Source organism: Vicugna pacos, chromosome 22 (assembly GCF_048564905.1).
Source record: "Vicugna pacos chromosome 22, VicPac4, whole genome shotgun sequence".
Taxonomy (NCBI): Eukaryota; Metazoa; Chordata; class Mammalia; order Artiodactyla; family Camelidae; genus Vicugna; species Vicugna pacos.
This window is the reverse complement of record NC_133008.1, coordinates 22,689,539-22,703,648: the sequence shown is the minus strand read 5'-3', so window position 1 is coordinate 22,703,648 and position 14,110 is coordinate 22,689,539. Positions and strand designations below refer to the sequence as shown.

General features: G+C 47.6%; 1 protein-coding gene across 10 annotated transcripts in view; it reads right to left on the bottom strand.

The window, feature by feature from the left end:
- Positions 1 to 14,110, bottom strand: part of EPS15L1 (epidermal growth factor receptor pathway substrate 15 like 1) — an 82,889-nt gene that overhangs the window by 52,670 nt on the left and 16,109 nt on the right. For 9 of the 10 annotated variants that reach the window (XR_012063160.1, XM_072947453.1, XM_072947454.1 and 6 more), the window contains exons 2-9: positions 13,049 to 13,090; positions 12,753 to 12,842; positions 12,228 to 12,275; positions 10,486 to 10,581; positions 9,734 to 9,796; positions 7,683 to 7,808; positions 4,182 to 4,241; positions 333 to 566 (exon numbers count right to left, since the gene is read on the bottom strand). Coding sequence is in view for 9 of the 10 variants with exons in the window: in XM_072947453.1 (XP_072803554.1) it covers positions 333 to 566; positions 4,182 to 4,241; positions 7,683 to 7,808; positions 9,734 to 9,796; positions 10,486 to 10,581; positions 12,228 to 12,275; positions 12,753 to 12,842; positions 13,049 to 13,090 (759 nt within the window). In the remaining variant the exon portion in view is untranslated. The remainder of the gene's footprint in view (positions 1 to 332; positions 567 to 4,181; positions 4,242 to 7,682; positions 7,809 to 9,733; positions 9,797 to 10,485; positions 10,582 to 12,227; positions 12,276 to 12,752; positions 12,843 to 13,048; positions 13,091 to 14,110) is intronic. The other variant, XM_072947455.1, reaches the window with a different exon arrangement.

Here is a 14,110-nt window from a genome sequence, read left to right as displayed (position 1 = left end):
TCCACCATGTAAGGACACAGCAAGAAGACAGTCATCTGTGAACCAGGAAGTGGTCCCACTGAACACCGAATCTGCTGGCACCTTGATCTTGGAATTCGAGCCCCCAGAACTGTGAGAAATAAATGCCTGCAATTTAGAAGCCACCCAGTCTGTGTATGTTCCAACAGCCAGACTGGACTAAAACATCTGATGTAAATACTGAATTTAATCACAGACTCTAACCTTTTCTGGGTCACAAACTACTTGCTCCCGAGAAGCACCTTGCCAGGGCTCTGCACAGCAGTGAGAACCGCGGCTCTGCGAAGAGGTCACGCACATGCAGAGCACTGTACCTGTGTTTGCTTGATACTATGCTTGGGAGACAAGCTTCCAGTGCTGTTCAAGCTGCTGACGCTGCCGTGAGAAGGCGTGGAGCGGAGGCTGTCCTTCGGTGGGGGGCTGGCGGGCAGGACAGGCACGGCGCCCGGGAACACCGTCTTCTTCCTCTTGGACGGCGGGATGAGGGATGGTGGCAGGACGGAGGGCACTGGCTCCTTCTCAAGGGCTCGGTACACCAAGTGCATTGCCTGTGAGCACAGAAGAGAATGATGTTCAGGGAGTGAGGCCCGGGCCCCAGGGCCAGTGGAGGGCGGCTCTTTCAGAAGCTGCAGTGATAAGACGAAGATTGCTCTTTCTGAGGTCGCTTCCAAATGGAACAAAGTGAAAATAAACCTTTCCTGATGAGCTACGCTGTCCATGTGTGATTTTCCAAGACGTGTGTTTAACCACACAAGACTGAAATGAGTATGAAAGGAATCAGATCGTGCCAGGCTCCACACATGTCCCTTCCCCACACAGCAGGGCCTCCGGCTCCAGGGCTGACGACCTGCAAAGTCCTGGAACTTGGCAGTCTAGCAACACGCCATGACAGTATGCCTTAAACTGACGCAGTGCTGGATGTTGATGATCTCCCCATAAAATTGAGGAGGGGGGCACACACCAGGAGAGCTGCCTGTACTTCAAGATCTCTGAGACACAGAAAACTACCCCAAAGGCTGTGTGTGCCGAGGACGGACAGGCAGCTCCCCTGGCCAAGGTAGGCAGGGGACAATAACAATAAACTTTGTCTAAACGAAGGATTGAAAAATCTGTTTTAAAAAATAACAAAACCAAACCAAAATAACAACCCTCTATACTTCAAACTATTCTCTAAGTTGCTATCTGTATAGAGAACAGGTCGTTAACACAGATACAGATTTACGATCACTTAAAAACTCTACTAAATGTTAAGCCCAGCTAGGGATGAAAAGACACACAAAATGACACAGCTCAGAGTCACTTATAAAAAAAGAAAACATAAATTGTGGCTGAAATGATGAGAAATGATAAAAACAAAAACAGAATCTCAGGGCACATGAGACTGTGAGGAGGAGGCACGTTCCTGGGTTCACTCCAGGCCAAAGTCTCCATTCCTGAAGACCACCCCAAAGGCAGTTCAATGATATGAACACCTGAAGTCAAGCACTGTCAAAAGAAATCTAAAAATAAACGAGGAGCTTGGGGGAGGGAGGATGGGGAGTTAGTATGAACGAGGACAGAGGTTTAGCTTTGCCGGGTCAAGAGAGTTCTGGGGATGGACAGTGGTGATGGTGGCACAACCACACAAATGTATTAACACCACTAAAATGTACACTCAGAAACGGTTATGGTGGTAAATGCCATGTCATGTGTATTCTACCACAATGAAAAAAAAAAGAAGGCCAGCCAGTGAAAAGAAGAGGATGATGGAGAAATATGGAAAATGCTCTACGTAAAAAAGGAAGAAGAGAGTTGACGTGTAGGGGAAAATGCAACTGAGTACTGTGGGGGGTAAGGGATTACGACAGGAATAGTAAGATAATTAGAAGCTTCAATTCACATGTATGTTGTAAAATCACATTTTAAAGACTTTTAAAGTTCCTAGAACAGAAGATGTGTCTCAGGGATACTGCTGTGTTTCATCATTTTTCTATTACTTGGGGATTCCCAGATGATCCACAGCCTTTTCTCTTTTTTGGTGGGGGTGGGGTAGGTGGGTGGGTTGGCTAAACTTAATTATTATTTATTAAAACATTGCCCTTAACTACTAGGGGCTACTTCTACTTTTGAGGGTCTTTTTCTGTATAGAGCGAGATCGTGAATATTTTATGCTTTGCTGACCACATACTCAGAACTACTCACTGTTTTAAAAAAAATTTTTGTTGTTGTTTGCTTGTTTTGGTGGGGGGGATTCGGGTTGGTTATTTATTTATTTAATGGAGGTACTGGGGATCGAACCCAGGACCTCATGTATGCTAAACACACACTCTACCACTGAGCTATACCCTTTCCTGTCTTTGAGATCTAACGGAACAAAGTGAGTGAATAAATCTCATGAATGGGAGAGAAAGGTCAAAGATTTGAGTAAGGAGGAGGGAAGGGAGGAAGAAAAGGAGGGACATTATGACACCAGTCTAGGCGGGGAGGCCAGACCCAGGCAACGTCAGCCCAGCAGGTGGCTGGGAGAGGTGGCTGTGGAGCTGCAAGGGTGTGGAGGGAGGGCAGCTGCATGGGAAAGTAGCCCGCAGGACACAAGATCCCAGTCTCCACACAGACCCAGCACTGCCGCTGAGAGGAGAGGAAAGTGGGAGTGTCAGGGCTCTGGCCTGGACAGAACTGGACATGAAATCAAACGTCTCTGCTGGGGCGGTTGATGGGCATGTCTTACACGAACACCTTCCTCCCAGCTCTGTCCGCCGAAAGGGCCTGGAGGCAGCGGTACCCCAAGAGCACTGAGCACCCCAGTGCCCAGATCCTGGATTCTAACATCATTCTCTCCTACAAGGTACTGGGGCTCCCCAGAGAAATGGGTGATGGTGGGGTTGGGAGATGGGGTATACAAGAAGAGCCAGGAATATTCTATCATGCCAAAAGTAAGCAAGTACTCAAAGAATGATAGGGTGTGACCAAATGACAAAGAAGCCAGCTGGGAGGAGCTTCCACTGGGCAAAATAAATCATACAAGTAGGGGATTATAAACCACTGAACAGATTATAGAGGACACACCCCTGTGTCCACTCTGATATTAACAGATTCACTATAGTAGAAGACCAGCTAAAATATGTGGAAGGAATGACAGAATTAGAAAACCACCATCTGGCAACCACCAGAATCCTGGCTGGTTCAGGTGAGACTCCTAGGAGGATGAGAGAACTAGAGGGTGAGAGCTGTCAGGGTAACAAGGTGTTCAGTCTCTACGTGTCTCCCATGAAAGACTGAGAACAAAGGAAAAGAGTAACTGCAGAGAGAACCCCGAAGTCTCCACCCCAACCTTGATCAAGGTTGGCCTCAGGGTAGTAAGATGTATAACAAGACATCACACGTTCTATCGATGTCACGTGCCCTGAGGAGAACAAGCACCACGTCGGAAGGGACCTGCCCCACAAAAGTGCATGACCTGGATCATGATGAGGAGACAGCAGACAACCCTGCACCAAGGGACACTCTATAAACCACTGGCCTGTGCTCTTAAAAATGCCCACGGGGCCATGAGACGTGAAGACAGATGCAGGAGCTGACCCAGATTATAGGACATGAAAGAGACAGGGCTACAGACATAACACACAAGGCTGGAGTCTCTTTCACTACAAAGGACATTTTGGGAACAACTGGCAAAATGTGAATATCCTTAGAATAGAAAACAGATAACGTAGTAATAGATAGCGCAGTATGTAACACATATGATAGAACCCATAATAGATACTGCAACACACTTGACAACGTCCATTTCCTAACTGTGAATTGGACAGTGCTTATGTAAGAGAATTTCCTGGTTTTACGATATAGATGCTGAAGTATTTCAGGATGAAAAGGTTCATATCTGAAACTTACTACAAAATGGTTCAAAGGAAAAATTAATGTGTGGAGGGACACTCATGGAGGGACAGAGGGAGAGGGAGGAAGGGGGAAGAGAGAAAGAGAAGGAGGCAGGGAGAAGAATAAAGCAACGTAGTGAAACAGTAACACTGGGAAATCTGAGTGAAGGGCACTCAAAAGGATTCTCTGTAGTCAAATTAAACCCAAATTATATCAACATAAACACTTAAAATTAAAGAAGAAAACAAAGTCCAGAAACCCCCACGTGGGCTGTACAGAGTGGGAAAAGAGTCACAGCAGGGGCCTACCACAGCAAACTCATCTCTGTCCAGGTGCCCGTCCTTGTCGATGTCACTGAGGTCCCAGACCTGCAAGGGAGAGAGCGGCAAGGCTTAGCCGGGCCAGTACTAAGGGTGTGTGGGGGGGGGCCTGTGTGGCAGCAGACACGCCCCTCAGAACTCAAGTTCTGACTGCATACCGGGGTTAAGATGAGGGTTAAAATGCATTCAAGAACCGGTCTGTAGGTTCTCTGAAAAACCATCATTCAATGAAGTATTCCAAGATCCTTTCCACCATATTATGTTCATGTTCTCTAACAAATGATCATGATTATAATCACGTCCACCTGATTTTTAGATTCTTTGGTTTTGGAGCAGATGTGCTTTCAACACAAGCCACTTCACACACACACACACACACACACGAATCCAGTCCCCACCCCTATTCATGGTGGGCAGAGCCACAAAAATGGATTTAAGCAGGGTTATGGGATCTTGTCTCCTCTCCAGTCAGTGGACGGTGAGGAAGGTACCACAAAGTACGCTAGGCCCACCTAGCACCCTGAAAGACAACGCAAGCGTGGATCAGAGGCTGTGTGCCGGGTTTTCTAAAGCACAATCAAGGCATCCGTTTCCTGACCCAAATCAACCCTTCAGGACCGGCAGGCCTGCCTGACTTGGACAGTGCTGCACGTGGCACCAGTGCCCAGAGCCAGGCAGATGCCCAGGGTCCATCCATGGTGTTCCATATGCTGGTACCCACCCCCTAATCAATCACTGGCTTCTTCAGCCCAGGCATGTTTCTCATAGGGGGGTCCTCCTCTTCACCCCCTGCAGCTATGTCCTTGGCTTCAGCCTTTCCAACACTCCACAGAGGCCAGAGCTTCCAGCTGGCCTCCCTGACTCTAGTCCTGCTCCCAGGGTAACCACAGGGCTTGCTCCATAATGCACTCTGACTCCGCCACACCCTGCTGAAGGCATTTAGCTCCTACACCCCCACCTGGCACGTGGAGCCCACTGCGCCCTTAGTGGGCACCTTGGTCCAGCCTCCTGCGACTCCATCTTGACCTCTAGGGACATCACACCGTTCACAGTCACCTCAAGATTATGGATGCCTTTTTAAAGGTGTCTGGCACTGGGCTGAGAGCTTCGTCTGTGGTCTCAGTTTAGGAAGCAGAAGCTCAGGAAGAGTAACTTTCCCAAAAATACGGCTCCACAGCCTCCCCGCACCAGCCTTCCCTGCATCAGCACCACTGATATTCCAGGGCCAGATCATCTCTGTGCTGAGACATCCTGTGCACTGTAGGATACTGAGCAGCAAGCCTGGCCTCCACCTACTTGATATCAATAGCGCCCAACCCAGGTGGGACAACCAAAAATATCTCCAGATATGCTCAACGTCCCCTGGGGTGGAAGTGAGCAGTGAGAATGCCAGCCCTACCCGGCATGCCAGGCTGGCTCCGCTCGTGCTGTCATGGCCTGGCCTTCTCAACCTGTCATCTGCCACCTGTTCCTTCCCTCTGGAGGCTATAACCCAGGGGCCTCTACTCTAGGAGGCCTTCCCTGTCTGCCCTGTAACCCTCTGCTCAGGAGGATCAGGTACCTCCCCCTCTGTCCTCACCAAGCAGAGCCGTGATTATCAGGGGGGAATGGCAGGAGAGGGAGGACTAGGGAAGCGTGAGGGCTCTGGGAACCACCAGGACTTCATTCCCCTCTCTGTGCAACCTTAGGCGACTTACTGGTTACTCTGAAGGTCTCCGTTTCCTCATATTGAAAACAGAAGTGATACCATCCATAACAAAGTAGTTGGTACCCAATGACTTCATCTGTGCAAAGTGCTAGAATAGGGCCTAGCACATCCTAAGTCCTCAAAAATTAAATATTAGGATCTTAACTATTACTTACTTGACCTCCTGAACTGTATCTAATTCCATCCCCATCTTCCCAGTTCTCAGCACAAGGCTGGCCCAGAGCAGACTCCAAAACATGCTTCTGAACAACCAAATGGATGCAGAATGCATGGGTGCACAGATACACAGATGAATGAGTGTGTGCACAGATGCACGGATGGATGTAAGAGTGCACTGATGTATGCACGCACGGATGGATGGGTGCATGAATATGGATGGATGCCCACATGCACGGATAGATGAGCGCACAGATGGATGGGTGCATGGATATGGATGGGTATGTGGACATGGATGTGTGCATGGACATGGATGCATGCATACATGGTTGGGTACATGGATGTGCGTTGGTGTTTGGAGGGAGAGAAGGTGAAGAGTAGATGAGAAGTGACCTCTGTGGACAAGACCTAGAGCCAGGGTAGAAGATTTACAGAACCCACCCTTCCCAGACACAGCTCTCTTTCTAATAAAGCACACTCCACCTCTGTCAAACTCTTTACCTTGTTTTGATTTGGCTCTACAACATTATTACATCCAATTGTCAGTTATTTTGCAAGGGCTGCCAAATAAAGGTGCACACTGTGCAGGAAAGGATCCCCATCCTGTTGCAATTAAAACTCATGCCCATGAAGACCACTGGTAAGCAGTGTGGGTCCCCATCACAGGGCTCCATCTTCACCACCCCATGGCCAAAAGGAAGACAAAGGGATCTGGGAGAGCCTCTTTCTTAGTGGCCTCATTTCAAAACAAAGTCCTAGCTGGGTCGTATCAAATGGGCCATTAGCTGCAAAAGCAATATTCAAACAAGAACATTATTAAGAGAACCAAGTGGGCAGGAATTCGCACTTTCCCCCAAGGTTCTACCAAATGTCATGAGCTAGATCCAAGGGTATGGCCTGGGACAGCAGGGACCATGCTCAGGCCTCCGGCTCTAGACCTTGGAATTGCCCCATCAGCAATTCCATCCAGACAGATGACAACATCCATCCTTTCTTGGTCCAGAGCAGGAAACTCAGCACAGAGACAGCCACGCAGAACTGGGCTTTGTGCACAGAGCAAACACGGGACTGCAAAGCAAATCTCATTAGAAGGAAAACAGTCTGGTACAGAAAACTGTATCTTTAAAAATTGTATTTAATAGGAACAAAACTGAGAGGGAAGGGGAATATTTTACCTAAACTTGCAGCAGAATTTAAAGTGCCTTTACCTTAGGTTCATAGGCAGAAAAAAAGTAATTAAAAACAGAAAAGAAGTAAAGAGACGCAGACATACACTCCCACACTCCTCCCCAGAAGCACAATGGAGAGGGCGAAGTCAGTCTGGGTTCGAGTCCCAGCTCTGCCTGTCCTCAGCCCCAGGTAGCGAGCTCACTTCTGAGGCTACATCCACACGTGTGTGAGGGGCCCAAACCAGCACCTTCCCACCAGCTAGGGAGCCTCTGTGAGCTGCATCCCGTGAGGTCCTGAGCGAGCCCAACTGCAGCACGTGCTCCACCCACGTCGGCTCTTATGAAACCTGATGGTGCACAGCCATGCAGTAAAGCCTCACAAGTGTCTGCGGTGGGGAGGGGAGCGTGGGGCTGACCGGACTCAGCGGCAACGCCAGCTGTGCGAGAACCACTTACCCTGCCCAGGACATCAAGAGGCAGCTTTGAGTTCATGAGGACTGGCTTGACTTTGTCTCCAGAGAGCAAACCGTTGATGGGTAAGAGGCTTTCAAAAATTCCATCAAATTTTGCCTTTTCTTCTACCTAGTTGGAAGGAAACAGCCTGAGTGAGTGAAAAAGTAAGAGACGCCAACATGAGTTCTGACCTGAAACTGACTGAAAATGAGCAGGTGGTATTTATACACAACAGAATGTTACTCAGTCACAAAAAAACTGAAAAGAAATCTTGCCATTTCTGACAACGTGGATGGGACCAGAGGGTTTCATGCTAAGTGAAATAAGTCAGACAGAGAAATACCGTGTGATCTCACTTGTATGTGGAATCTAAGAAACAAAACAGACAAAACAAAATGAAAACTGACTCATAGATACAGAGGACAAACAGGTGGCTGCCAGAGAGGAGTGGGTGGGGGGTTGGGCAACACAGGTAAAGGGAATTACAGGGTACAAATTTTAAGGTACAAAATAAATAAGCCATGGGGATGTAGCATACAGCATAAGGAATGTGGTCAGTAATGTAGTAACTTTGTATGGGGACAGATGGTTACCAACTTATTGTGATCATTTCATAATACATGCAAATGTCAAATCACTATGGAGTATACCTGAAATTAACATAATATTGTATATCAACTATATTTCAACTGTAAAAAAAATGGTTAAGAAGATGAACTTTATGTTATGTGTATGTTACCACAATTAAAAAGGAAAAAGAGAAAAAGCTGAAATCCGAGCAGAAGCAGATATCGTACATGCGAGTCACTGCAAGCACTGAGGAGCCCGACTCCCTGTGTCCGCCTGGGGCATGGCCTTCTCCCCGGAACTGTCAGACTCGCTGACTCGGGGCTTCAAGAAGCCTGGGAACTTTCACAAGGGAAAGGAACACTTGGCACTTTGGGTTTGTCACTGCTTCTCTGAACGGACCTCGAAGCTCTCTACCCTCTCCTGGTGCCACTTCTGCCCTGACTCCCTTCTTCAAGGCCTTGCAGGCGCCTCAGCTGCCCACCCTTCTCTGGAGGCCTCAACACAGACTCTGCCGCAAAGGGGCCAAAACAGTTCAAGGAATAAGATCCCTTTGGCATTGCTTTTCTCCACAAAGCAGCTCTTTTCCCGGTAGGTGCCGTGTAACTGGACTGAGGAGGAAGAAATCCTTCAGTGCTGTGACTGCCACCAGTCAAGTGCTCAACCGCTCAGGAGGGCAACTTCCTGACCCCTCGGTCACCTGAGGCCTCCGCCTGCCCTGTCCCGCACACACCTCCCCATCCCAACCCTTCCAAGAAGAGAATAGACCAACCCTGTAAAATAAGACAAAACTCCAGGAAGAGGGGGAGGGCAGTCTATTTTATAGCAAGACTGCTATTAATGTCAGTATTTAAGCCAAATTCAAGTGAGGAAATGTGACAACTGCCTTGCAGCGAGTGGGGGAGGTCTCATCATCTGGGAGACCGGCTGAATCCCACAGGAGTTTCTTTAGAATTAAGTCTGCACTTATTAGAAGACACTAGTTGTTAATTTTCTTTCTAGAAGTAGCAACACAGCTCTGCAGCCACAATATCCTGTCTTAAAAAGAACACTTTACGTGCCAGGAGAAGAGTAACAGAAAGGAAGGAATTCTCATGCATAAACTGGCTGGAATAAGAGAGGAAGCTAAGAAGACACCTTGGAGATCTTCATGCTTGCAAATTCTCACAATTTCCTTTTCTGTCCTGATTAACCAACCCAAACAACAAAACCACAGAACGTGACCTAGAAGTGCAAGATTAAAACTGTAAAATTTTAAGAATCCAACGTCTGAAACTTAGCTAATTGCCTTAGGCAGCAACACCCAAATAAAGGTAACAGCCTTTCAAAAGGCTTTAATTTGGAGAAGTATTTTGTCCAAATTCTATGGCATACTCTCTCTGAAACAGAGTAGATGATAGGGTCATCTCATGCAATGTTGTGGATGTCCTAAACAGCTGAAACAACTGTATGTGAAAGACAGCTGAGGGGTGCCCCCAGTCACTCACCCTCACAGCCCAGTGGGCCTCTGCGGAAGGCGGCGTGACCATCAGAGGGCTGCTGGTGTCATGCTGAGAAGAGACAGAAACATTCCGCTGTAGCTGGCATATAATTCCACTACCAGAAGATGTGTTTATTGAAAGGATACAGGTTTCAAAGTGCTTTCAGAAAGGGAAAAGACCTCAAAAAGTGAAACACAGAGTTACCATATAACTCAGCAATTCTGCTCCTAGGGATAGACCCAAAAGAACTGAAAGCAGGTGTGCAAACAATTCCTTGTACATGAATTATTATGTCCGTCAACAGATGAATGCATAAACAAAATGGGGTAGACTGCACAATGCAATCTCATTCAGCAACAAAGAGGAACGATGCACTGACACGTGCTACAGTGTAGATGGACCTTGAGAACGTTATGCTGAATGAAAGAAGCCAGATGTATGATTCCATAAGATGCCCAAAACAGGCAAATGCATAGAGACGGCAAGCCAGTTACTGGCCGCCAAGGGCTGGGGGAGGGGGAAATGGGGTGTGATTACTTAATGGGCACAGGGTCTCCTTTTGGGGTGATGAAAATGCTCTAGAGCTAGATGAAGGTGATGGTTACACAATACTGTATACACACTGTCATTTTTTTAATGGTTAATTTTAGATTATGTGAATTCCACCATAATAAAAAAAATTTAAAGAGGGAGAGAGAACACATGGTAAAACAGATAGATGATATTAGAATGTGAACTTGAAGGATTTCGACACTTACAAATTTAGGTGGCGGCATGTTCAAATTCAGATTGCTCAAGGTAACTTCGTGGCCGCTCTGTGCACAGGCCACTAGTCTCAGTGCAACATAGAAACCCTGCAAAAAACGGGGAGGTGTAAACCCCACCCTGCTGGCACAGCGGCAGTGGCAGAGCTGTCTGCGGCAGAGGGCTTCGGGCAAAGAGGGATTTTTCATCTCACTTCAACAAAGAGCTATGTGTGAAAATCACTTGCAGTGTCGAGGTGAACTGGTCTCACCCTGGGAGCACTGTTTAAGTGAATATACTAAAACAGACTTAGCCCATTGCTTTCTGAATGCTGGAAATTTTCAAATAAATGTATTTTCAAAAATAATGAGCTCTCAACATTTAGGAAACGCTAGATTGTGTAAGTAGCAGACTACAGTTTATGAGTCTAAAGGATGGGTCAAAAATGTGTTGATTTTTTTTTTTAAATGGTTTGGAACAGACGCAGCTGTTTGGGAATGAACACGATTCACTGCAGCCCCCTTGGTCTCACTGAACAGAGTATCCCCCACTCACCCCTCCCCACCCCGGCAATGGCCTGACGTGGACTTCACCTCCCACGCAAGGACAAAGGACTTGAACCAGGCTGCCAGGGACTTTGGCTCCTCCTCACCCTCCTCCTAACCCAGAACCAGCCATGCCACAGGCATAGTGGACTCGTGCAGCATCAGCTAGTTTTTTTTTTTTTCAGTTGATCAACAGGCCTAAGAATGTGAACTCTTTTTAAAATTATAAATTCAACTATGGTTTTAAAAACTTCTTCGAAGAGATGAGCACTAGACCAGCCTTTCTCAGGCCAATGTCTACAGAACGTCCGTGTAGAGTGTAAGGAAAAGAGGACACAAGTAAGGTTAGAAGAACTGCATTAAGCAAAGTGAGCAGGGCTCTCTTCCACAAGGACCCTCAGAGCCCTAAACACAGAGATGTGCACTGTGAACCCCGAGCAAGGGAGGAAGAGCTGGTGGTGCTCCCCGTGGGGGTGGGCCACAGGCCCTCGGACACCAGGAACTATATCCCCGGAATACAGTTTGGGGAAAGACCAAACTACATTAGAACATGACCATTTAAAAGTCACTTGTAAGTACCATAACCTCCCATTTATAGGACATTCTCAAAATGACAAAATCACGACAGAGAAAGAGCCTGTGGCTGCCAGAGGTCAAGGTGTGACTACCAACAAGCAGCGTGAGGGAGACTCTTTGGGGGGCTGAGGAGGTTCTGATCCTGACTGTGGTGACGGTTCCTTGAATCTATGCAAGTGATAAAATTACACAGAACTATATATGCTAAAAACAAAAACCACAAAACAGTGCATCTAAAACTGGTCAGCTCTGAGGCCAGCTGCTGGTTCAGTGCTGCACTGGCTCTGAGCACTCTGCTCTGGTGAGAGCTGGGAGACGAGACACGGGAACGCTCTGAACTATTTTTTGCAACTTCCATGAGAGTCTGACGTTATTTTAAAATAAAACGTTGTGAAAACATTTTAATCACCTATAAGCACACAAAATATTAAAAGATACGCTAACCATGAAAGATGGCTCCGAGAGTTCAAAAGGCCTTTATTTCGAAAGGAAACTTTCCCATTTTAACAGTTTGATGGCCGCACTTATGTCTAGGAATACTTGTCAGTGGAGAAACAAGGAAGGAAGTGCAGAGGTGACCGGCCTGGGGGCTCTGGCCCAGCCCCTCCACTTGCTCTGTGCATACGTGTATATACCTGTTTGTCCAAGAACCCTTTACCTTCTGGGTCGGCCAAGTCCCATATCTGTGGAAACACAAAAATGCTCATAAGTGTGACTGCCAATCATTGCCCATTTATTCACAAAATAGGAGCCACCACCGGTGCATGTAGGCCACCATGTGTTACATGTAGGCCACAACAGTCGCAAACTCAGAGCAGGTGAATAACCTGCACCTTCGATTCCCCCGGGGCACATGGCAGTCAGTGGCAGAGTTCGAGAACACCCCGGTGCACTGGGCTCCAAGGCTGACATAAATCCACAAGCTGTCAAGACCCCAAGAGCGCTCAGGCCTCGTGTCTGCTACCCAAGCAGAGAGTGGCGGCTGCCATTAGAGCATTTGGATCCACCAGTTAAAGCCCCTAGAAGCTTGCAGCAGCCAGCCCACTTCCAAGGAGTACAGACCCCATGAAAAGCCATCTGCACAGGCCAGCCTTTACCTGCTTGGGTTGAGGGGGCTGAGGGTGGCCTTAACAGAGAAATCACTATCATTCATCACATACCTTCCCAAGGATAATGTCTGAGAGCCCAGACTTCTTCAGGAAAAGTGCAGCTTCACTCGCTCCAACTCGCCCTGTGTATGTCGGGTCTACCTGGAATGGGGGAGCAACACTCAAGTCAAGACGTCAGCAACAGAGCAGCAGGTAAAGCAATACCCGTGACATCGGCTGTTGGCAGATAATGTGGAAACAGCAAGAGATGAAAGGCCTCACTAGGCTGCAATTCAGGGCTGTGCTTTCCCAGTCACTCACTCTCTAAGTTAATTTCAAAATAAAAAAAAGACACCAGTGAAACTTACCTGCTTGTAATAAGATTCATATAATGGATTTCCAGTGGGAATCTAGAAACAAAACCACAGATATTGGTCAAAAGTAGACACAAAACCCCTCTTAAAAAGAAAAAAGTGCAACCCCCCCCAGTTTTGTCATCACCAAAATACACAATAGTGAAAATCAAACTTTATACACTTTAAACATCCTCTATACACAGACTGCAGTTTATTTTCAGAGAGAGGTATCACACTTACGCAATGTAGAGAAAGGAAATGCTAATGCTCTTAAATAAGCCCCAATTCCAATGCAAACAACACGGTTGTCCAGGAAGGAGCAGCAGCCCGGAGTCGGTTTCCTCTCGCTGCCCAGTGGGATTTCAGTGTGTCAGGGAGCTCAGAGGGAAAAGACATCCTTATCCTTTGAGATTGTTCTCTGGCTCCGGAACCAGAACAGGAGTTTCTGCACGTCATCTTGACTCACCAGTCACACATCTTCAGACTGGTTTCCCAGCCCCAGGTCTCGTCCCCACCCATCTTGAACTCCACCAGCCACCTAAAGGTCTCTGCAAAAAGGCACTGACCAGCCCCCGCCGCCAGGAGAGCGCTGGCCAGTGACTGCTCCCACTATGACCAGCAGGAAGTTCAAAGTCCTCAGCTCAGCACCAAAGACACTGCACATTCCGGCCATTAGATTCCCTAAGATGTTGCCGTTCATGAGGTAACCACCTTATCTAGGGTCACGTGGCTAATTGAGGCCACGCCTGAACTCAGCCAGGCTGGTGGCCAAACCCTCACACTTCCCACCTTGTCCATGGCCTCTCTTCCCAACCTCGGCGAGCCATCCCACAGTGGGAAGGAGGGGACCTGCAGGAGTGTGCCAGCTGGGGGAGGAATTAAGCAGCCACTAAGACGCTGGCTGTAAAGACTTACACATGTTGGTGTTTTACTGCATGAAAGGAAAAAAGCAGGACACCACAAACCTGCTTCTGGTTTAGTGAGCTAAGGAAAGTGAAAGCACCAATACGTTAGTCGTACGGAAGAACAGGTGTATGAACAGCTAAAGAGAAGAAAGCCAGGAAAAATGAGTAC